This window comes from Tachyglossus aculeatus, chromosome 6, assembly GCF_015852505.1.
Source record: "Tachyglossus aculeatus isolate mTacAcu1 chromosome 6, mTacAcu1.pri, whole genome shotgun sequence".
NCBI lineage: Eukaryota > Metazoa > Chordata > Mammalia > Monotremata > Tachyglossidae > Tachyglossus > Tachyglossus aculeatus.
Window position 1 is genome coordinate 43,528,191 of NC_052071.1, and position 24,394 is coordinate 43,552,584.

Here is a 24,394-nt window from a genome sequence, read left to right on the forward strand (position 1 = left end):
GGCCCAGGGACCGGCTGCTCCTGGCCAAAAGGGAGGGGGAGGAGGAGGAGGAGGAAGGGGGGAGGGAGGGAGGGAGAAGAAAAAACCCCCCACCCCCCACCCCCAAACCGGCAGACACACAGCCAGGGAGAGGGAGGGGGCCGGGGCCTTGGATCGCAACGTTTGCGGCGTGCCTAGCCCCTCTGCAGCCCACCACACCCCCTCCCCTAGAATAAAATTCAAAGGGCCCCGGGGCTCCCTTCCCATCCCTCCCCGGCCGGCCTGGGGGCGTGGGAGGAGGGGGCGTGGGAGGGGGGCCAAGGGGGCGGTGGGGGGCCCGAGGACCCAGGACCTCCGACCCCGCCCCGGCCCCGCCCCGACCCCACCCAGCCCGGAGGAGGAGGACGAGGAGGAGGACGAGGACAAGGAGGAGGAGGAGGAGGAGGAGGAGGAGGAGGAGATGCATTCGGAAGCCCAGAAGGCCAAAGTAAGTGTTTCCTTTGTGTGGGAGACCCCCTGCCCCTCCTCGGGGGTCCAGGCCCGGCTGGGGCTGGGCCTGGGGCTGGGCTGGGGGCCGGGGGAGGAGGAGGAGGAGGAAGAAGAGGAGGAGGAGGAGGTCAGGGTGGGCCTGGCACTGCTGGAGGGGTGTAGTGGGAGCACAGGACTAGGGGCCCGGGGGTCCTTGGGGGTCCATGGGGCGTGGGAGGGGTCCCCCCAGCCAGGCCCCCTCCCCTCCCCCTCGGCAGCCCCGGCCAGGAGGAAGGAGGGCGGCCACTCCATCTTGCCTGGCCTCTTAAAGGAACAGCAGCGCCCAGCCGGGACTGGCCCCAGGAGGAAGAGGAGGGCCTGAACTCTGTGCTGCACGGTGCGGGGAGTGGGGATGGTGCCAGGCCGCGCCTCCCGTCCACCCACCCGCCCCTGACCCAACACGTTGACTTTCCACCTCCTCACGGGCCCCCCTGGGCCAGCGCAGGTGACCCGGCCAGGTGTGACCACCAAAGCCCTCGGGGGGGCTACCAGCTGATCCCTGCCCGGGGGGCAGAACGAACCTCCAAGGGATGCCAGGGTGGGGTAATAATAATAATAATAATAATAATGGTGGCATTTGTTAAGCACTGTTCTAAGCGCTGGGGTGGATACAAGTTGCTCGGGTTATCCCACGTGGGGCTCACAGTCTTCATCCCCATTTTACAGATGAGGTAACTGAGGCTCAGAGAAGTTAAGTGCCTTGCCTAAGGCACACAGCAGACATGTGGCAGAGCCGGGATTCGAACCCATGAGCACGGACTCCAAAGCCCGTGCTCTTTCCACTTAGCCAAGCTGCTTCTCTTCGTTTTTTTTTTAGTGCACAGTGTTGGAATGTAAGGGACACTGGGGAATCCTGGAAGGAGCTGGTGCTCCAGGTGTCCGGCGCAGGAGTCCAGTAAATAATCAAGGAGCAGAGGGTGCCTCTTGGCCTCCCGCTCCAAGTTTTCCTTCCGGGATTCTGCTCTGACAAGGGCATCCTGTTTCCTACCACCCTATGCCCAGGTGGATGGGAGGTAAAGTCCCAGGTGTGAGTGTGGTGTGGTGGTTTGGAGTGGTGAAGAAGTCCAGGGATCATCCTCACCAATGGTAGGTTTTGAGCCATGACTCCGTGGAGAGCACTGTCCCAAGCATTTGGGTGAGTACAATCCATCAAAGGTATTTATTGAGCACTTACTAAGCTCAGGCTTGGGAGTCAAAGGTCGTGGGTTCTAATCTCAGCTCCGCCACTTGTCAGCTGCTGACTTTGGGCAAGTCACTTCAATTCTCTGGGTCTCAGTTCCGTCATCTGTAAAAAGGGGATTATGACTGTTAGCCTCACATGGGACAACCTGATTACCTGGTATCTACCCCAGTGCCTAGAACAGTGCTTGGCATATAGTAGGTGCTTAACAAATACCATCATTGTTATTATTATTATTACTATGTGCAGAGCACCCTACTAAGCGCTTTGGAGAGTACAGTACAGCGTGGCTTAGTGTCAAGAGCACAAGCTTGGGAAACAGAGGATGTGGGTTCTGATCCCGGCTCCGCCACTCGTCTGCCTTGTGACCTTGGGCAAGTCGCTTAACTTCTCTGGGCCTCAGTTACCTCATCTGTAAAATGGGGATTAAAACCGTGAGCCCCTCCCGGGGGGCAATCTGATCACCTTGTACGTACCCAAGCGCATAGAACAGAGCTCGGCACCTAATAAGCGCTTAACAGATACCAAACACCAATAACAAATACCGAAGCGCTTAACGAATAGCAAACGATTGAATGAATGATGGGCACCATGGCCATTGGGCTGCAGGAGGGACTGCCATTCATGCCAATCGTATTTATTGAGCGCTTACTGTGTGTGGAACACTATATGTATATATGTTTGTATATATTTATTACTCTGTTTTACTTGTACATATTTACTATTCTACTTATTTTATTTTGTTGATATGTTTTGTTTTGTTGTCTGTCTCCCCCTTCTAGACTGTGAGCCCGCTGTTGGGTAGAGACGGTCTCTACATGTTGCTAACTTGTATTTCCCAAGCACTTAGTACAGTGCTCTGCACACAGTAAGCGCTCATAAATACTATTGAATGAATGAAATGTTATTAATACAGCAGACTCGGTAGACACATTCCCTGCCCTCGACAAGTTTAGGTGAAGGTAGCGTCAGTCAATGGAATAAAGACATGAGAACATCATGATGGTGACTGGTACATTGGAGGGTGATTGGGATGGATTTGGGGGGCTTCGACACCTGTCTTCAGTTCTCGACCTCCCCCCGCCTAAAAAAGCCACCGATTACCTGGTCCGGCGGTCCTGTTGGAGGCACATCGCTTGCAGTGTGGCTCATTGGAAAGAGCACGGGCTTTAGAGTCAGAGGTCATGGGTTCGAGTCCCGCTCCGCCACCTGTCCGCTGTGTGACCTTGGGCAAGTCACTTAACTTCTCTGAGCCTCAGTTCCCTCATCTGGAAAATGGGGATTAAAGCTGTGAGCCCCACATGGGCCAACTTGATCACCTTGTATCCCCCCCAGCGCTTAGAACAGTGCTCTGCACATAGTAAGCGCTTAACAAATGCCATTATTATTATTATTATTATCATTATTATTATTATTATTATCATTGCCTGTGCCGGACAGCTCTTGCCAGGTTGGCCACGGGTACTTTGTACTGAGCGTGGGCAGGGATGCTGTGAAGCGAATTGGTCTCCAGCTTCCTGCCCCAAAGGAAGATCTTCTAGACTGTAAGCCCGTTGTTGGGTAGGGACTGTCTCTATATGTTGCCAATTTATACTTCCCAAGCGCTTAGTACAGGGCTCTGCACACAGTAAGCTCTCAATAAATACGACTGAATGAATGAATCCCCCACCCGACCCGCATCCCTGCATGAGCCACTCCACAGGCCGCTCTCACTGCCATCTCTGTCACCCCCGCCCCCCCAGAAAAACAATTCAGCGCCGAGTGGTCAAATCCACAGAGGCTCAGGGTCCTCTGAACCCCAAGCTCAGCCTGACAAGGAGAAATAGAAAATATATTCCACCCCTCCCCAGGCTCCTCAGCTCACTGGCTCAGCTTTTGAGGGCTGGTGGACTCCTGGATTCCCGCCTCTTCACTTGAGGGTGTTGATCCCCCTATCAGAGAAGCAGTGTGGCTCAGTGGAAAGGGCACAGGCTTGGGAGTCAGAGGTCATGGGTTCTAATCCTGGCTCTGCCACCTAGCTGTGTGGCCTTGGGCAAGTCACTTCACTTCTCTGGGCCTCAGTTACCTCATCTGTAAAATGGGGATGAAGATTGTGAGCCCCACGTGGGGCAACCTGATTACCTTGTATCTACCCCAGCGCTTAGAACAGTGTTTGACACATAGTAAATGCTTAACAAATACCAGCGTTCTTATTATTTTTATTATTCCCTGGCCCTCAGTTCCCTCATCTGTAAAATGGGGATTAAGACTGTGAGCCCCACTTGGGGGCAGGGACTGTGTCCAACCTGATAACCTGTATCTACACAGTGCTTGGCACACAGTAAGCGCTTAATGAGTACCATCGGAGAGACCCAGGGAATGCCTCTGTGAGTGACCTCAGTGATTTAATAATAACAGTAATAATAATAATGATAATATTCGTATTTGTTAAGTGCTCACTGTGTGCCAAGCGCTGTTCTAAACGCTGGGTTAAATACAAGGTAATCGGGGCCTCTACCTGTATCTCCTGGTCTGCTCCAGTCACAACTGGGCTGCTTACCCCACCCTGATTCCACTGCTGATATTCATGCCGATAAAAATCCATGTTGTGCTTGTGTTCCTCCAAACGATGTCTTTCGTGGTCTGGCACAAAGGTGCCAGAGTCTTGGGGGTTGGGGCTCAGGGTTTGGGTGGCAAAGATGCTGAGCAGAACAGGTAGGGTGGGGTCTGGGAAAAGGATAAAGCCCTGAAAAGTGGGCTCTGTCCACTTAATTTCTCTGTTCAGTGGGTAGAAGTGGAGGGTAGGTGGTAGTGGGGCCTGGTTGTTTCTGAATCCTGGAACGGCTCCGCTTCATCGAGGACTAAAATAATAATATATAATAAATTTGTAGAATAGTATAAAATAATAATAATATGTTTGTACGTATTTATTACTCTGTTTATTTTACTTGTACATATTCTGTTTATTTTTTTGTTAATATGTTTTGTTCTCTGTCTCCCCGTTCTAGACTGTGAGCCCACTGCTGGGTAGGGACCGTCTCTATATGTTGCCAACTTGTACTTCCCAAGCGCTTAGTACAGTGCTCTGCACACAGTAAGCGCTCAATAAATACGATTGAATGAATGAATGGATAATAATGGTACTGGTTAGACGCTTACTGTGTGCCAAGCACTTTTCTAAGCACTGAAATAGATGCAAGTTAATCTGGTTGGACACAGTGCCTGTCCCATGTGGGGCTCACGATCTTAGTCCTGTGTTTTACAGATGAAATAACTGAGGCCCAGAAAGGTGAAGTGACTTGCCCAGGGTCACGTGGAGCTGGGATTAGAACCCACATCCTTCTGACTCCCAAGCCTGTGCTTAATCCACTAAACCACACTGCTTCTCTAATTACCTTAGGAAAGTTGGAGAGGTGAGATTAGTGTCTCATCCGTGTACTTCCCAAGCGCTTAGTACAGTGCTCTGCACACAGTAAGAGCTCAATAAATACGATTGATTGATTGATCCATGGCCCCATCTGGATGCTCAGGACCATTGGATAACTTGCCTTGGAGATCCAGGTCAAAGGACCAGTTCTGTTGAGAGGGTCCCATCTCAGCCTGAATTCTCATTCTCCTGGAGACTAACATCTTATCAATCAAGCAATCAATCAATCAATCAATCATATTTATTGAGCGCTTACTGTGTGCAGAACACTGTACTAAGCGCTTGGGAAGTACAAGTTGACAACATATAGAGACAGTCCCTACCCAACAGTGAGCTCATACTCTCTGGACAATTAAAGAGCAGCTCTGGCCACACCTGACTGTCAGCCCCTTGGGGCTTGGGGTCAGTCAGTTGTATTTATTGAGCGCTCACTGTGTGCAGAGCACTGTACTAAGCGCTTGGGAGAGTACAACATAACATAGCAGACACATTCCCTGCCCAGAATGGGCTTACAGTACAGAAAGGGTGACAGACATGAATATTAATAAATAAATTGTCCACATGTTTTGTTGTCCGTCTCCCCCTTCTAGACTGTGAGCCTGTGGTTGGGTAGGGACCGTCTCTACATGTTGCCAACTTGTACTTCCCAAGCGCTTAGTACAGAGCTGTAAGCGCTCAATAAATACGATTGGATAAATGAATGAATTCGTTCATTCAATCATATTTATCGAGTGCTAACTGTGGGCAAAGCACTGAACTAAGTGCTTGGTAGAGGACAGTAGAGGATGGATTTTGAAGTGGCCATCTCACAATCCCTGAGCTCTGGGCGACTGTCTCCCCAACCCGGGGTCAGTTTTCCAGTTTTCAATCAATGGGATTTATGGAGTGCTTACTGTGCACAGAGCACTGCTTGGGAGAGTGCAGTATAACCGAGTTGGTAGACATGTGCCCTGCCCACACCGAGATGTGCTGGGCTTGGGGAAATGAGGGAGGTTTTAAAAATTCTTGTGAATTTGGTCTGCCCCTTTAAGCCCGGGTCTGGAAGCCAAATCACTGCAGAGAGCAGCGGGTCTGGAGCACTCTTTGCGTCGCCCTGCAAGGTGAAGTTTGGTGGCAGGAAAACTGCCCACTTTAGCCCTGGCAGGGACCACTTGAGTCCCAGATGAAGGCTTGGACCCACGGAGAGTCACAGACAGACACACTTCTGGTCTAGTTAGCTTCCCCAGTGCTTAGTACAACGCCCGGCATCTAGTAAGCGCTTAACAAATACCATCATCGTGATCGTTATTTTTTTCCCCCATCCTTGATCCCACCTGGCGAAAGGGGTTTCCGCCCCCTGAGAAAGGAGAAGAGTGATCGTAACAATAGTGGTGGTACGTGGTAAGCACTTACTACGTTCCAGACACTGTACTGAGCGCTGGTTTTGGTATGAACAAATCGGGTTGGTCGCAGTCCCTGTCCCGCACAGGGCTCACATTCTTAAGCTCCATTTGACAGATGAGGTAACTGAGGCCCAGAGAAGTGAAGTGACTTGTCTGAGGTCACACAGCAGACAAGTGAGAAGCAGTGTGGCTTAGTGGAAGGAACACGGGCTTGGAAATCAAAGGTCGTGGGTTCTAAGCCTGCCACTTGTCTGCTCTGTGACCTTGGGCAAGTCACTTAATTTCTCTGTGCCTCAGTGTGCCTCTGTCAAATGGGGATGAAGACTGTGAGCCCCACGTGGGACAACCTGATTACCTCATATATCCTCCAGCGCTCAGTGGAAAGAGCACAGTCTTTGGAGTCATAGGTCATGGGTTCAAATCCCGACTCCGCCAGTTGTCAGCTGTGTGACTTTGGGCAGGTCACTTAACTTCTCTGGGCCTCAGTTCCCTCATCTGTAAAATGGGGGTGGTGGGACAACCTGATCACCTTGTAACCTCCCTGGAGCTTAGAACAGTGCTTTGCACATAGTAAGCGCTTAATAAATGCCATCATTATTATTATTATTAAGGAGCTGCCAGAGAGGGAGGAGGAGAGCCAGGAGAGGACAGTGTTGGAGAAACCAGGGTCAGAAAGTGGTGGAGAGCTAAATCGAAAGGGTTTTAATAACTCTCTTCAAGTTAGTCCAAAAAAAATTGAAGCTGAGTCAGCACTTCCTCCCTCCTTTGCTCCCCGAATGTCATTTTTCTCTGTACCGAGGCAGGAGAGGGATGCAGCCTGAATACTTGTCGAGGACTCAGGGAGAATGAATCAATCAGTGGTAGCTACTGAGCGCTTACTGTGTGCAAAGTACTGTACTAAGGGCTTGGAAGAATACCCTACAACAGAGTCGGTAGACGTGTTCCCTGCCCACAACGAGCTTATCGTTTAGAGGGGGAGGCGGACAATAAATGGATGATTTTATAGAGAAGGAGCCGAGCAACCTCTTCATAACGTCCCTCCTCCGCCCCCTTCCCTCCCACACGAGCTCTGGCGTTCTGGACCGAAGGAGAAGCGTGTCTAGGCCTGTGACGCTTTCACTGCCTGCCCTTCCCTTTCTTTCCGCTCCCCTTCTCTCCCTTTCATTCACCAGAGACCTCAGGGCGTCAGGAGCGGTTGCCTAGCGGAAAGAGCCCGGGCCAAGGAGCCAGAAGGATCTGGGCTCTACTCCCGGCTCCGCCGCTTGTCTGCCGTGTGACCTTGAGCAAGTCACTTCACTTCTTCTGGGCCTCAGTTACCTCATCAGTAAAAGAGGGGGGGGATTAAGACTGTGAGCCCCACGTGGGACATGGTTTGTGTCCGGTCTGATTAGCTTGTGTCTACCCCAGCGCTTAGTAAAGTGCCTGACACATAGTAGGCGCTTAAAAAATACCATTAAAAAAAAGGGAGGGATCAACCCTCTTCCTGCTGCCCCTCTGACACCAGGACAGCTCTGGGGAAGCTGCTGCCTCTGAGCCAGGGGCCACTGACCAACCTGTTGCCCTGCTCTCAGGCCTGCCGCCCCTGACTTCTGTGTGTGTGTCTCTCTCTGTGTCTCTCTCTCCCTCCCTTCCCTCCCTCTTGTCATTGTCCTGGGAAGTTTCTGATGCTCCCTTGTTGGACTCACTTTGCTCGCTGTGCTCTCTTTGTCTCTATCTCCCTCTGTCTCTGTGTGTGTCTCTCTCTGTCCCTCTCCCCTCCTCAGTCTCCTAGGCAGTTCCTGGTACTCCCTTGTTAGAGTCACTTTGATCGCCCCGCTCGCTCTGTCTCTGTCTCTCTGGATCTCTGTCTCCCTCTCTGTCTCTCTCTAATAATGATAATAATGATGGTATTATTATCATTGTTCATTCATTCATTCATTCAATTGTATTTATTGAGCACTTACTGTGTGCAGAGCACTGTACTAAATGCTTGGGAAATACAAGTTAGCAACATATAGAGACCGTCTCTACCCAACAGCGGGCTCACAGTCTAGAAGGGGGAGACAGACAACAAAACAAAACATATTAACAAAATAAAATAAGTAGAATAGTAAATATGTACAAGTAAAACAGAGTAATAAATATGTACAAACATATATACATATAGTGTTCTGCACAGAGTAAGCGCTCAATAAATACGATTGGCATGAATGGCAGTCCCTCCTGCAGCCCAATGGCTGTGGTGCCCATCATTCATTCAATCGTTTGTTATTTGTTAAGCGCTTCGGTATTTGTTATTGGTGTTTGGTATCTGTTAAGCGCTTACTAGGTGCCGAGCTCTGTTCTATGCACTGGGGTACGTACAAGGTGATCAGATTGCCCCCTGGGAGCGCTTACTATGTGCCAAGCACTGTTCTAAGCGCGGGGGTAGATACAAGGTTATCAGGTTGTCCCACCTGGGGCTCACAGTCTTAATCGCCGTTTGGCAGATGTGATAACTGAGGCACAGAGAAGTGAAGTGACACGCCCAAAGTCACGCAGAAGACAAGTGGCGGAGCCGGAATTAGAACCCACGACCTTTGACTCCCAAGCCCATGCTCTTTCTACTAAGCCACGCTGCTTCTCCTCCTCAGTCTCCTGGAGAGTTCCCGGTATTCTGCGGTTGGATTCACTTCACTCACCCTGCTCTCTCTGTCTCTCTCTGTCTCTGTCTCTCCCCCCACCCCCTCAGTCTCCCGGGCAGTTCCTGGTACTCTGCTATTGGATTCCCTTTACTCTCCCTGCTTTCTTTGTGTCCGTCGCACTCCCTCTCTCTCTCTGCCCGTCTCTCCTCCCCTTGTCAGTCCTCTGGGCAGTTCCTGGAACTCTGTTGTTGAAGTCACTTCACTCACCCTACTCTCTCTGTGTCTCTGTCTCTCCTCATCAGTCTCCTGGTACTCTGTTCTTGGATTCACTTGACTCGCTCTGCTCTCTCTGTGCCTCTGTCTGTCTGTCCATCTCTGCCCCGCTCGTCAGTCTCCTGGGCAGTCCCTGGTACTCTGTTGTTGGGTTCGCTTTGCTGGCCGTGCGGCCCCACCCAGGGCGGAGCAGAAGTGGCGGCCGGCTGGCCGGGGCCCACGTTGCGAGAGGAAGCCCTCTGTCACTTCCCTCCCTGCCACCCACACCCCGGGGGGCCCACCGAGGCTGGGCTATGCCAGCTCCTCCCTTGGCAGCAGGTCGCGCGCCGGGGAGAGGGCTTCGTCTCTGGTGGGAGACCTCACGGGGGCTCTTGAGAGGCCTTGGTGCGACCCAGTGGGCGCCTGCGCTGAGAGCTGGCCGTGCCAAGAGGCCGGGGCCCCCGTTCTTGCCCAGTTCTGAGTCAGCGGGCGGAGCTCCCTCCCTGAATCCATCATCCACCCGCCTCCCCTCTCTCCCAGCTACAACACTGTGCTTTTTCTGGAGTTCTCCCAACCCAGCGCTCACCCGCGTGGACTGAGCTCTCCCGGCCCAGACGGACAGTCACCGCGCGGCCCCCGGACCCTTCTACGTCCTGGTGGTCCCATGGAGCATCTGGGCAGGGTGGCCGCCGTGAGACTCAACGCCGCGGTGTCGGTTGAGAAGCAGCGTGGCTTAGCGGACAGAGCCCGGGCCTGGGAATCAAAGGACCTGGGTTCTAATCCCGGCTCCGTCACGCATCTGCCGTGTGACCTTGGGCAAGTCGCTTCTCTGGACCTCAGTTACCTCATCTGTAAAAGATGGGGGTAAGAGTGTGAGCCCCACGTGGGACAGGGACAGTGTCCAACCTGATTAACTTGTATCTACCCCAGCGCTTAGAATAGTGTTTGGCACATAGTAAGCGCTTTAACAAGTACCATCATTATTATGATTATTATGATTGTGACCCACGTCCTCCGACTCCCAAGCCCGTGCTCTTTCCACTAAGCCACACTGCTTCTCCAGTGGATAGGGCACAGGCCCGGGTGTCAGAAGCACCTGGGTTCTGATCCCGGCTCTGCCACTTGCCTGCTGTGTGTGACCGTGGGCAAGTCACTTCACTTCTTTGTGCCTCAGTTACCTCATCTGTCAAAGGGGGATTAAGATTGTGAGCCCTATGTGGGACAGGGACTGTGTCCAACCTGATTAGCTCGTATCTGCCTCACTGCTCAGTAGAGTGCCTGGCAAATCAGTCGATCAATCAACGGTATTTATTGAACGCTTACTATTTGCGGAGCACCGTACTAAGTGCTTGGGAGAGTACAGGACTCCCAACAGAATCAGCAGACACTCTCCCTGCCCCATAATGATGTTTACAGTCTAGTAAGCACTTAACAAATACTGTAAAAAAATCCTAAAACAAAAAACCACCCGTTGTGGCTTCTGTTTGTCAGGATCTTTGGCTGGAGCTCACACTCTTATCCCCATTTTTTACCACCCCAGAGAACAAACCTCTAGACTGTAAACTCACCGTGGGCAGGGAATTTGTCTCTTCTGTTGTTCTGTCGGACTGTGTCCACAGTAAGCACTCAATAAATACCACTGACTGAGTCACCACTCCGGTGGGAGGCTCGGATCAGATCACCTAGTTGGTCTCTTCTCCAGCATGGCTTAGAGCAGGGGCTTGGGAGTCAGAGGTCTTGGGTTCTAATCCTGGCTCCGCCACTTGTCTGCTGTGTGACCGTGGGCAAGTCACTTCACTTCTCTGTGCCTCAGTTACCTCATCTGTAAAAGGAGGATTAAGACTGTGAGCCCACACGGGACAACCTGATTACCTTGTATCTACCTCAGTGTTTAGAACAGTGCTTGGCACATAGTAAGTGCTTAACAAATACCATCATTATCATTATTATTATTCTCCGTCAGGCTTTTCATCAGTGATGAAAAGAAATAAATAAGTAAATATTTATTTACCCCCCACCCCCACCCCGATTAAAGGACAGCGTCTTCCTCCCTGGACGCCCTCCCACCCCCAGCCGCTGGGTCATATTTGCTCATTCATTCACTCAATCGTATTTGTTACGTACTTACTGTGTGCAGAGCACTGTACTAAGCACCTAGAAAAGTACACTACAACAATAAACAGTGACAATCCCTGCCCACAACGAGCTCACAGACTAAGCCGGGGGAGACAGACATCGATACAAATAAATAAAATGACAGATATGTATATCAGTGTTGTGGAGAAGGGGGAAGAGCAAAGGGAGAAAGTTGGAACAACGCAGAAGGGAGTTGGAGATGAGGAAAAGTGGGGCTTAGTCTGGGAAGGCCTCTTGGAGGAGATGGGCCTTCAGTAAGGCTTTGAAGGCGGGGAGAGTAAATCAATAGAAATATTTGTTTCCATTCGGTCAGTCAGTTGTATTAATTCAGTGCTTACTGTGTGCAGAGCGCTGTACTAAGCGCTTGAGAGTACGATACAACAATAAATGGACACATTCCCTGCTCACCGTGGGTTTACAGCCTAGAGGGGGAGAGAGGAAATCAAACACTGAGTTCTGCAAAGGGAAGTTACTACGGGGCAGTCTGATCGCATGTATTCTTGTTTATTAAACCTCTGTACTCTGGACAGTTTTGCAAGAACTCATCAATTTTAGTATTTATTCTTTTATATTGTGCTGTGTAACTCCCCAGTGGATGCTTACTAAATGATAAAAATGCATAATAGTGTAATACATACTATAATAATAATAATAATGATGGTATTTGTTAAGCGCTTACTGTGTGCAAAGCACTGTTCTAAGTCCTGGATAATAATGGCATTTATTAAGCGCTTACTATGTGCAAAGCACTGTTCTAAGCTCTGGGGAGGTTACAAGGTGATCAGGTTGTCCCACGGGGGGCTCACAATCTTAATCCCCATTTTACAGATGAGGTAACTGAGGCCCAGAGAAGTTAAGTGACTTGCCCAGAGTCACAAAGCTGACAGTTGGCGGAGCCGGGATTTGAACCCATGAACTCTGACTCCAAAGCCCGGGCTCTTTCCTCCTGAGCCACACTACATACATATTCACATGTATCTCCCCGCTAGACTGTGAGAAGCTCTTTGTGGGCAGGGAATGTATCTGCCAAATCTGTTCTACTGCTCAGTTACCTCATCTGTAAAATATCGAATGAGTACCTGTTTTCCCTCCCTCTTAGACTGTGAGCCCCGTGTAATAATAATGATGAGGATGATGGTATTTGTTAAGCGCCTGTCAGGCACTGCTTTAAGCGCTGGGGTAGATACAAGCGAATTGGGTTGGACACAATCCCTGTCCCACATGGGGCTCACAGCCTTCATCCCCATTTTGCAGATGAGGTAACTGAGGCACAGAGAAGTGAAGTGAGTTGTCCAAGGTCACACGGTTGACAAGTGGCGAAGCCGGGATTAGAACCCAGGTCCTTCTGACTGTTAAACGCCTACTTTGTATCAGGCACTGTTCTAAGTACTGGGGTAGATACAAGCTAATTGGGTTGGACACAATCCCGGTCCCACATGGGGCTCGCAGCCTTCATCCCCATTTTACAGATGAGGTAACTGAGGCACAGAGAAGTGAAGTGAGTTGTCCAAGGTCACACGGCTGACAAGTGGCGAAGCCGGGATTAGAAAGTGCTCTGTCCACTCCACCATGCTGCTTCTCCCGCAGGTCCAGATTTTGGAGGAATGGGAGAGTTCTGGCAGGAGCAGTGGGATCTGGGATATCAAGGAGTCAATCAACAGCAACAGAACCAGCGTGGGGCTGCCGGGATTAGAATCCAGTCAGTCAATCAGTGGTATTTATTGAGCGCTTACCGTGTACAGAGCACTGTACTAAGTACTCGGGAGAGTAAAATGCAGCAGAGTTGGTGGGTACATTCCCTGCCCACCGTCTAAGAGAGCTCTCCTGGTTCCTCGCCCTATCTTTCCACTAGACCCCACTGCTTCTCAGGTGCCCAAGTGGTATGGGAGTGCTGGGATGGCAGTTGTAAAGGATGGAAGCTGGAGAGAATAGAAATAAATCAATCTTGGCTCTGCCGCTTTCCTGTTGTGTGACCCTGGATAAGTCACTTCACTTCTCTGGGTTTATGGAGGGTGTGGCCCCCAGGCTCGGAGGAGGGAGACCCACCCGGCTCGAGAAGGACGGGCAGGGCCCCCACGGCCGCCCTCGTCATCTCAGGGCATCCGGTCAACTACGCTCCCTCGGGGGCTGTGCGGGATTTGGGAAGTGTGCTTAGAGAAGCAGCGTGGCTCAGTGGAAAGAGCCCGGGCTTTGGAGTCAGAGGTCATGGGTTCGAATCCTGGCTCCGCCACATGCCTGCTGTGTGACCTTGGGCAAGTCACTTCTCTAAGCCTTAATTACCTCATCTATAAAATGGGGATTAAGACTGTGAGCTCCACGTGGGACAACCTGATCACCTTGTATCCCCCCCCCCCAGCGCTTAGAACAGTGCTTTGCACATAGTAAGCACTTAACAAATACCATCATTAATTAATTAATTAAACTGGAAAATGGGTGTTCAGCCTGTGAACCCCCATGTGGGACAGGGACTGTGTCTAACCTGATTATGTTATTTCTGGCCCAGTGCTTAGTACAGTGCCTGCCACAGAGTTAACACTTATCAAATACCAATAAAAAGTCCAAATCGGTAGTATTTATTGAGTACTTACTGTGCGCAGAGCACTGTACCATTTGTTCCAACCATTTCCTCCATTATTGATTCATTCAATCGTATTTATTGAGCGTTTACTGTGTGCAGAGCACTGTACTAAGCACTTGGGAAGTACAAGTCGGCAACATATAGAGACGGTCCCTATTATCCTTTAAAGCAGTCAATCACCTTGTCCCCTCCTACCTCACCTCGTTATTCTCCCATTACAATCCAGTCCACATACTTCGCTCTTCTAATGCCAACCTCCTCACCGTATCTCGATCTCGACTATCTTGCTATCGACCTCTCGCCCATGTCCCGCCTTTGGCCTGGAAAGCCCTCCCTCTTCATATCCGACGGACAAGGATTCTCCCCCACTTCAAAACCTTATCGAAGGCACATCTCCTCCAAGAGGCCTTCCCTGACTAAACCCTCCTCTCCTCTCCTCCATCTCCCTTCTGCGTCACCATGATTTGCTTCCTTTATTCATACCCCCGTCGCAGCCCCACAGCACTTATGTCCGTAGCTGTCTTTTATTTATTTATATTCATTCATTCAATCGTATTTATTGAGAGCTCACTGTGTGCAGAGCACTGTACTAAGCGCTTGGGAATACAGGTTGGCAACATTCATTCATTCAGTCATATTTATTGAGCGCATACTGTGTGCAGAGCACTGTACTAAGCGCTTGGGAAGTACAAGTTGGCAACATATAGAGAGGGTCCCTACCCAACAGCGGGCTCACAATCTAGAAGGGGGAGACAGATAATAAAACAAAACATATTAACAAAATAAAATAAATAGAATAGTATTAATGTCTTTCTCCCCCGTCCACCCTAGGATATAAGCTCATTGTGGGCAGGGAATGTGTCTGTTTATTGTTGTGTTGTACTGTCCCAGGCGTTTAGTACAGTACTCTGCACACAGTGAGCTCTCAATAAATGTGATTGACTGACTGACTGATTATCCCAATAGGCTTGGAGTTTCTCCAGACTTTCCTAAGAGTCTCATACCATGGGGCAAGGATGAGGGGTGCGTCGCCATGACTTACTTCCTTTATTCATCCCCTCGTCGCAGCCCCACAGCACTTATGTCCGTAGCTGTCATTTATTTATTTATATTCATTCATTCATTCAGTCGTATTTATTGAAGCATGTACTGTGTGCAGAGCACTGTACTAAGCACTTGGGAAGTATAAGTTGGCAACATATAGAGACGGTCCCTACCCAACAGCGGGCTCACAGTCTAGAAGGGGGCGACAGACAATAAAACAAAACATATTAACAAAATAAAATAAATAGAATAGTATTAATGTCTTTCTCCCCCCTCCACCCTAGGATATAAGCTCATTGTGGGCAGGGAATGTGTCTGTTTATTGTTGTATTGTACTCTCCCAGGTGTTTAGTACTGTGAGCCCACTGTTGGGTAGGGACCGTCTCTATATGTTGCCAACTTATACTTCCCAAGCGCTTAGTACAGTGCTCTTCACACAGTAAGCGCTCAATAAATACGATTGATTGATCGTACAGTACTCTGCACACAGTGAACTCTCAAGAAATACGATTGACTGACTGATTATCCCAATAGGCTTGGAGTTTCTCCAGACTTTCCTAAGAGTCTTGTACCATGGGGCAAGGATTAGGGGTGACCACGCAAGGAATGCCTTCTCTCTCTCTCTCTCTCCCTCTCTCTCTGTCTCCGCTCTATATCCAGAATATCACCGGGGCTATTTTCAGAAGTCCCACAACTTGCAACAGTCCAAATTCCAGACGCTGGCACTAGGCCAGACCAAAATCTTGTTTGAGGTTTGAACTCAGTGGCCGTCCCAGCCTAACCCTTGCCTTCTCCCTGGGTCAGCCCAGAAACAATATTCAGGTCTTCCCACTACCTGGCGCTTCCTACTTCTGGACACTCCAACTCTCAACTTGCCATGGTTCGATGAGATCATCAGGGGTATTAACTGGGCGCTTACCTTGTGCAGAACCCTCCACTAAGCATTTGGGAGAGTACCGTGTACCAGAGTTGGTAGACAGGCTCCCTGCCCACAAGGAGCTGAGAGTCTTAGAGGGTCCCCAGCCTTCACGGGTAGGAAATAGGTCTTCTCGCTGTTCAGTCACTCATTCAGTTGTATTTATGGAGCGCTTACTGTTTGCAGAGCACTGTACTGAATGCTTGGGAAAGTATAGTACAACAATAAACAGATACATTCCCTGCCCACAGTGAGCTTACGATCTGGGGTGGGTGTTGTACTCTCCCAAGTGCTTAGTACAGTGCTCTGCACACAGTAAGTGCTCAAATAAATATGATTCATAATTTGTTTTGTTCTCTGTCTCGCCCTTCTAGACTGTGAGCCCACTGTTGGGTAGGGACCGTCTCTATATGTTGCCAACTTGTACTTCCCAAGCGCTTAGTACAGTGCTCTGCACACAGTAAGCGCTCAATAAATACAATTGAATGAATGAATGAATGAATGAATCTTGCGTAGGGCCAAGGCTCTTCGGACCCGATCAAATAGTCAAGAGCAGCGTGGCTTAGTGGAAAGGGCACGGGATTGGGAGTCTGAGGGCATAGGTTCTAATCCCGGCTCCGCCACTCGTCTGCTGTGTGACCTTGGGCAAGCCACTTCACTTCTCTGCGTCTCAGTGGCCTCATCTGTTAAATGGCGATTAAGACTCTGAGCCCCACGTGGGGCAATCTGATTACCTTATATCTGCCCCAGTGCTTAGAAAAGTGCTTCGCACATAGTAAGTGCTGAACAAATACCATCATTATTATTATTATTATAGCCCAGTGGGCTTGGGTAGAGGAGAAGCATCTCATATTTAGACTTAAAGTGAAAACTGAGCTACTGCTCAACTTCCTAAATCTTGGCTTAAGCCTCTTGGAGTGTCCCACCAGGTACAACCGTTGAGACTTCGGAACCAAGAACTTGAACTATGAAATGGGATATAGGGCTCATGGCCTGCCCAGGACCACTTATGCTAATTCCTTTCCCATTTTGTCTGTGTGTGCTTTGGGGTAAAGCAACATGGACCAGTGACAAGGGGGTGAAATTCTTCCATCTTAAAAGCTGAGAACCCTGCCCCTGTCCCCCCCCCCCACCCAGCACCCCATCTCCCTTGGCTTGGCTCCTCCCCCTCCTCAGAGGGAACTGCCACTTCTACCCCTTGTGATGTCGGCAGACACCTCCAGGGCTGGAGAAGGTTTTGGTGGTTCCACCCAGCTGGGCTCCAGTTGTCTATTTATCTTTAATTCTTTTTATTTATAATAATGCTACTGATGCCTGTTTACTTGTTTGGATGTCTGTCTCCCCCCACCCCACCTTCTAGACTGTGTGCCCGTTGTGGGCAGGGATTGTCTCTGTTGCTGAATCGTACTTCCCAAGCACTCAGTACAGTGCTCTGCACACAGTAAGCGCTCAATAAATATGATGGAATGAATGAATCAGCAAAAATCACTGCCCAGCTACCCCCAGGAAGCCCGGGGCTCCTGAAGCCTAGAAACAGTGTGGCCTAATGGGTAGAGCACAGGCCTGGGAGAAGGAAGGACCTGGGTTCTAGTCATCATCATCATCAATCGTATTTATTGAGCGCTTACTGTGTGCAGAGCACTGTACTAAGCGCTTGGGAAGTACAAGTTGGCAACATATAGAGACAGTCCCTACCCAACAGTGGGCTCACAGTCTAAAAGTCCCCGTCTAAAAGTCAATCATTCATTCCTTCAATTGTATTTCATTCAATCATATTTATTAAGCTCTTTCCATGAGCGGACCACTGTATTTGTATTGACAATAATGATGGCAATTATTAAGCGCTTGCTATGTGCAAAGCACTGTTCTAAGCGCTGAGCACTGATGTCTGTCTCCCCCACCCTTTGAATGTGAGCTCATTATGGGCAGGGATTATCAATACAATATGTATGGAGTACAATATGGCAATAAACAGACACATTCCCTGCCCACAACAAGCTTACAGTCCCGACCTCACTGTTTATCTGCTGTGTGACGTTGGGCAAGTCACTTCACTTCTCTGCCCGGTGGTTATCTCATCTGTAAAATGGGTATGAAGACTGTGAGCCCCATGTGAGACATGGACTGTATCCAAGTTGATTCTAGACCGTGAGTCCATTGTTGGGTAGGGACCATCTCTATAATGTTGCCAACTTGTACTTCCCAAGCGCTTAGTACAGTGATCTGCACACAGTAAGCACTCAATAAATACGATTGAATGAATGAACATGGCACATAGTAGACTCTAAGGTCATTTGGGGCAGGGGATATGTCTGCTTATTGTTCTGTTGTCCTCTTCCAGTTGCTTAGTACAGGGCTCTGCACACAGTAAGTGCTCAATAAATATGACTGAATGAATGAATAAGCACTCAACAAATACCTTTAAAAAAAAGTCATCATCAATACAGGAGGTTCTAAGAGCGCCAGTGGGTGACGATCCCCTCCTTTTTCCCCTTTCCCCCGTCCCCATTTTCTAGACCGTAAGCCTGTTGTTGGGTAGGGACCATCTCTATAGGTTGCCGACTTGTACTTCCCAAGTGCTTAGTACAGTGCTGTGCACACAGTCAGCGCTCAATAAATATAATTGAATGAATGAATGAATGAATCTCTGCTTCCCCTTTCCGAAACCAGGTTCCCACTTCCCACCCCGGGGTCTGCCACCACCTCATCAAGGTGGCAGCGATTTTTTCAGGCCGGGACAGTGACATTATCAGGTGGGACCCGGGGTCTTCGGCCTTGAGGTTGAATTTCAAGACTTAAGATAAAGCAGCCAGTGCTTGTTTCTTGTGCTTTCCCCGATTCTTTATGCTACTCAAAACGAAATTGCACCGCATTAGTGTGGAGAAACAAGAAGTGAAACCAGACTGCAAACAGAAAGCGAAGCCAAGCAGTTCATTTTTATTGGGCCAATAAATAGGTAAAATAGGAACAAATGAGAGCTCTCTCCCTCTTTTTCTCCAGCTCTTAAACCTCCCTCCCTCCCTCCCTATATGTATGGGGAAAGACAATGTGTCTGTATTTTTGGTGTTTTAGGCATACAGTATGGACATTTTTCCTTTTTAGTAGAAATGGTGAGTGATCAGTAAATGCCAAGCACTGGGCTAAACGCTAGGGCAAAATACAAAATGGTTATCATATGATGATTATCATATAGATGATTATCATATCATAAGATGATTGTGTCATATTGGACACAATCCCTGTCCCACCCAGGGCTCACTGTCCCAGCAAATAATCCAGCGCTTTGGATAAACTGCCCTTTACCTCTGTTCATTTCACCTTTCACCCTATGCAGCATAGCTGGTTGATATGAATAGTCACTCATATTTATTGAGCTCTTAATGTGTACAGAGCACTGAACTAAGCACATTTTTTTCACGGTATTTGTTAAATGCTTACTATGTGCCAGGCACTGTTCTAAGCGCTGGGGTAGATGCAAGCTTATCAGGTTGGACACAGTCCACATCCTACATTCATTCATTCTACATGGGGCTCACAGTCTTAATCTCCGCTTTACAGATGAGGTAACTGAGGGACAGAGATGTGAAGTGACTTGCCCAAGGTCACACATCAGACAAGTGGCAGAGCAGGGACTAGAACCCAGGCCTAGCATTTCCATCTGGCCACACAGCTTCTCAAAAACTTGGGAGAGTGCAATTATAATAAAGATGGACACGTTCCCGGCCCTCAAGGGTTTAGGAATATGTAGAAGAATAGTCTTTTTTCCCACTTTTGTTCTTTTAAACTCAGATTACTTCTCGTTGTCAGTGGCCAAGTAGTAAATCAATCAGTTGTATTTGTTGAGCATTTTCTTTTTTGTATTTGTTAAGCAGTTTGGCTTAGTGAGACTCAGTAATCAATCAATTGTATTTGCTGAGCGTTTTCTTTTTTTTGTTGTTATTGTATTCGTTAAGCAGTGTGGCTTAGTGGATAGAATGCGGGCCTGGCAGTCAGAAGGACCTGGGTTCTAATCCTGACTCCGCCACAAGTCTGCTGTCTGACCTGGGGCAAGTCACTTCACTTCTCTGGGCCTTGGTTACCTCGTCTGTAAAATGGAGATTGAGTGTGAGCCCCATGTGAAGCAGCGTGGCTCAATGGAAGAGCCCGGACTGGAGACAGAGGTCACGGGTTCAAATCCATCCTTCACCATCAATTCAATCGTATTTATTGAGTGCTTTCTGTGTGCAGAGCACTGTACTAAGCGCTTGGGAAGTACAAATTGGCAACATATAGAGACAGTCCTTACCCAATAGTGGGCTCACCAGTTGTCAGCTGTGTGACTTTGGGCAAGTCACTTAGCTTCTCTGGACCTCAGTTACCTCATCTGTAAAATGGGGATTAAGACTGTGAGCCCCCCTGTGGGACAACCTGATCACCTTGCAACCTCCCCAGCCTTTTGAACAGTGCTTTGCACATAGTAAGCGCTTAATAAATGCCATTATTATTACTATTATTATGTGGGACAGGGACTGTGTCCAATCTGATTAACTTGAATCTACCCCATCACTTAGAACAGTGCTTGACTCCTAGTAAGTGCTTAACAAATACCATTTAAAAAGGCCAATGCTTAACAAATACCCCAATGATTATAATTCTGAACTCTAGTCACACCGCTCATTGTTATGTAGACTATTCTATTACAGTGCAAGCTCCTTGAGGGCAGTGGTCACTGCCCTTTCCTTTCCTTCTGCTCCCTCTCCCTCCCTTTTTCCCTTCTCTGAGAGTTTCTCCCCTGTGGCCTACCTTGCTTGCACAATTCTTCTTTCCTTCCCTAGCCAGTAGGGCAGAGCAATAATAATAATGATAATAATTGTGGTATATGTTAAGTAATTACTATGTGCCCGGCACTCTCTGAGCACTGGCGTAGATACGAGTGAATCAGGCCAGAGACAGTCCCTGTTCCATATGAGGCTTACGGTCTGAGTAGGAGGGAGAATAAGTATTGAATCCCCATTTCACAGGTGAGGCAACTGAGTCTCTTGTCCAAGGACACGCAATGTAAAGAGATCGGACGCAGTTTCTGCCCCACATGGTGCTCCCAGTTTAAGAGGGTATTTTATCCCCATTTTACAGATGAGACAACTGAGGCATAGAGAGGTGAAGTGACATGTCCACAGTCAACCAGCAGGGAAGTGGCAGAACGATAATGATGGTATCTGTTAATAGAAGCAATGCGGCCTAGAGCGGTCTGAAGGACCTGGGTTCTAATTCCGGCTCCTCCAATTGCCTGCTGTGTGACCTTAGGCAAATCACATAAGATCTCTGTGCCTAGTTACCTCATCTTTAAAATAAGGATTAGGACTGAGAGCCCCTTGTGGGACAGGGTTATCTGTCAAATGGGGATGAAGACTGTGAGCCCCATGTGGGGCAGGGACTGTCCAACCTGATTAGCTTGTATCTACCCCATTGCTTAGAACACTGCTTGACACATTATTATTATTATTATTATTATTATTATTATTATTATTATTATGTGCCATCAAGTCATTTCTGATTCATAGCGACTCCTTGAATATACTTTTTCCCGAATGACCTGTTCTCTGCCATAATCCATAACCTTTCTAACGGTTCTTCCGTTATTGTTATGGTCTCTGTCCATCCAGCTGCCCCGATCTGCCTCTTCCCCATTTTCCCTGCACTTTTCCTAGTATTAGTGTCTTCTCCGGGAAATTAATCCTCCTGATTAATTCTCTGGGGAATAATAATTAATAATAATTATTATTATGATGTTCATTAAGCGCTTACTATGCACCAAGCACTGTTCTAAGCCCTGGGGTAAAAGCAAGGTAATCAGATTGTCCCACGTGGGGCTCACAGCCTCAATCCCCACTTTACAGATGAGGTAACTGAGGCACAGAGGAGTTAAGTGACTTCCCAAGGTCACACAGCAGACAAGTGGCAAAATCGGGATTAGAACCCACGACCTCTGTCTCCCAAGCCTGTGCTCTGGCCACCGGGCCACTCTGACACTTGACACATAGTAAGAGCGTAACAAATACCATGAAAAAAAGTCCCCCAATGTGGCTGTCTTTTGGGCCGCTAGCCCAGAGGCCAGGGGCACAAGTTGGCGAGACCCGTCTGGGAGAAGCCAAGAGTGTCTGCAGGACTTTAGCAGCTGGTCATTCAATCAAGAACTGACCAAAGAGGGGCGTGGGCTGGCAGGGCCTCCCAGGGACATAGTCCGGTCTGCAGCCCAGCTCCTCCCCGCCTCGCTTTTGTCCCGATTCCTGGTTTGGGGGGGCTGGGAGGGAGCGGATGGGAGGGACTGGATTTAGAAGCTTTGCAAATGCCCTCATTCTGCGATCCCAGGAGCTTCTTCTTTCGTCGTCCTGTCTCTGTGCTGCCCCATTTCCTTGCTTCCCATGCCCACCCTCCTGCCCGGGTACCACTGTTGAGTGAATCCAGCAGTCCGGGTCAGGCAAAAACTCCTCACCCTGGGCTTCAAGGCTGTCCATCACCTCGCCCCCTCCTACCTCACCTCCCTTCTGTCCTTCTCCAGCCAGCCTGTACCCTCCGCTCCTCTGCCACCGCTAACCTCCTCACTGGGCCTCGTTCTCGCCTGTCCCACCGTCGACCCCCGGCCCACATCCTCCTCCTGGCCTGGAATGCCCTCCCTCTGCCCATCTGCCAAGCTAGCTCTCTTCCTCCCTTCAAAGCCCTACTGAGAGCTCACCTCCTCCAGGAGGCCTTCCCACACTGAGCCCCCTCCTTCCTCTCCCCCTCTTCCCGCTCCCCATCCCCCCCGCCTTACCTCCTTCCCCTCCCCACAGCACCTGTATATATATATATATATATATATATATATATATATATATATATATATATATATGTTTGTACATATTTATTACTCTATTTCACTTGTACATATTTATTCTATTTATTTTATTTTGTTAATATGTTTTGTTGTCTGTCTCCCCCTTCTAGACTGAGCACCCGCTGTTGGATCGGGACCGTCTCTATATGTTGCCAACTTGTCCTTCCCAAGCGCTTAGTACAGTGCTCTGCACACAGTAAGCGCTCAGTAAATACGATTGAATGACTGAATGAATGAAAGGGGGTGGTGTGGGAGGCGCCCTTCTCCCCCACCTCAGCTCTGACAGCAAATCTGCAAACCCAGAAGTGGGCCCGTTGCCAGTCGGGCACTGCCCAAACAGCCGGATGGACCTGCCCACTTGCCACCAGGGCAACAGAGCCTTCCTGTGGCTAGTGTTAGCTCTCCTTCAGAAATGCTTACAGGGTTGATAGTCCCTGTTTTGGGGGGCAGGGGGGTGTCTTCCAAGGCCTAGTGGGGTCTAGAAGGTAGGTCTTTGTCCAAGAGTGGGTTTGCCGTCTCCTGTCCTCTCTCATCATCAATCGTATTTGAGAGCAGAGGCTCTCCTGCTACGCTTTCACCAGCCACTTCTGAGAGCCTTAATTGTGGTATTTTCATTCATTCATTCATCCATTCATTCATTCATTCAATAATAATAATAATAATAATAATAATAATAGTAATAATAATAATGGTATTTGTTAAGCGCTTACTATCACTGTTCTAAGCGCTGGGGAAGTTGCAAGGTGATCAGGTTGTCCCCCGGGGGGCTCACAGTTTTAATCCCCATTTTCATTCATTCGTTCCTTCATTCAATCGTATTTATTGAGCACTTACTGTGTACAGGGCTATAGGAGAGGGTTGTTTCTGCAGGGCGCCAAGGTTTAATTCAATCATATTTATTGAGTGCTTACTGTGGGCAGAGCACTGTGCTAAGTGCTTGGGAAGTCCAAGTTGGCAACATAGAGAGACGGTCCCTACCCAACAGTGGGCTCACAGTCTAGAAGGGGAAGACAGAACAAAACAAAACATACTAACAAAATAAAATAAATAGAATAAATATGTACAAATAAAATAAATAGAGTAATAAATACGTACAAACATATATACATATATACAGGTGCTGTGGGGAGGGAAAGGAGGTAAGGCGGGGGGATGGAGAGGGGGAGGAGGGGGAGAGGAAGGAGGGGGCTCAGTCTGGGAAGGCCTCCTGGAGGAGGTATTTAATAGCTGTGTGACTTTGGGCAAGTCACTTAACTTCTCTGTGCCTCAGTTCCCTCATCTGTAAAATAGGGATTAAGACTGTGAGCCCCACGTGGGACAACCTGATCACCCTGTATCCCCCCAGCGCTTAGAACAGTGCTTTGCACTTAGTAAGCGCTTAACAAATACCATTATTATTATTATTAATAATAACTGTGGTGTTATTAAGCGCTTACTATGGGCCGGGCATTGTACTAAGCACTGGGGTGGATTCAAGCAGATTAGGTTTGGACACAGTCCCTGTCCTACATGGGGCTTACAGTCTCAATCCCCATTT

At 49.0% G+C, this 24,394-nt stretch overlaps 1 protein-coding gene across 1 annotated transcript in view; it reads left to right on the forward strand.

Annotated features, from left to right (window-relative positions):
- The first annotated feature begins 430 nt into the window (after positions 1 to 430).
- The window catches only part of KLF8 (Kruppel like factor 8), a 258,834-nt gene continuing 234,870 nt past the window's right edge, over positions 431 to 24,394 (forward strand). Inside the window, exon 1 of the mRNA XM_038748306.1 lies at positions 431 to 466. Within this exon, the coding sequence (XP_038604234.1) occupies positions 440 to 466 (27 nt within the window). The 5' untranslated portion in view covers positions 431 to 439. The remainder of the gene's footprint in view (positions 467 to 24,394) is intronic.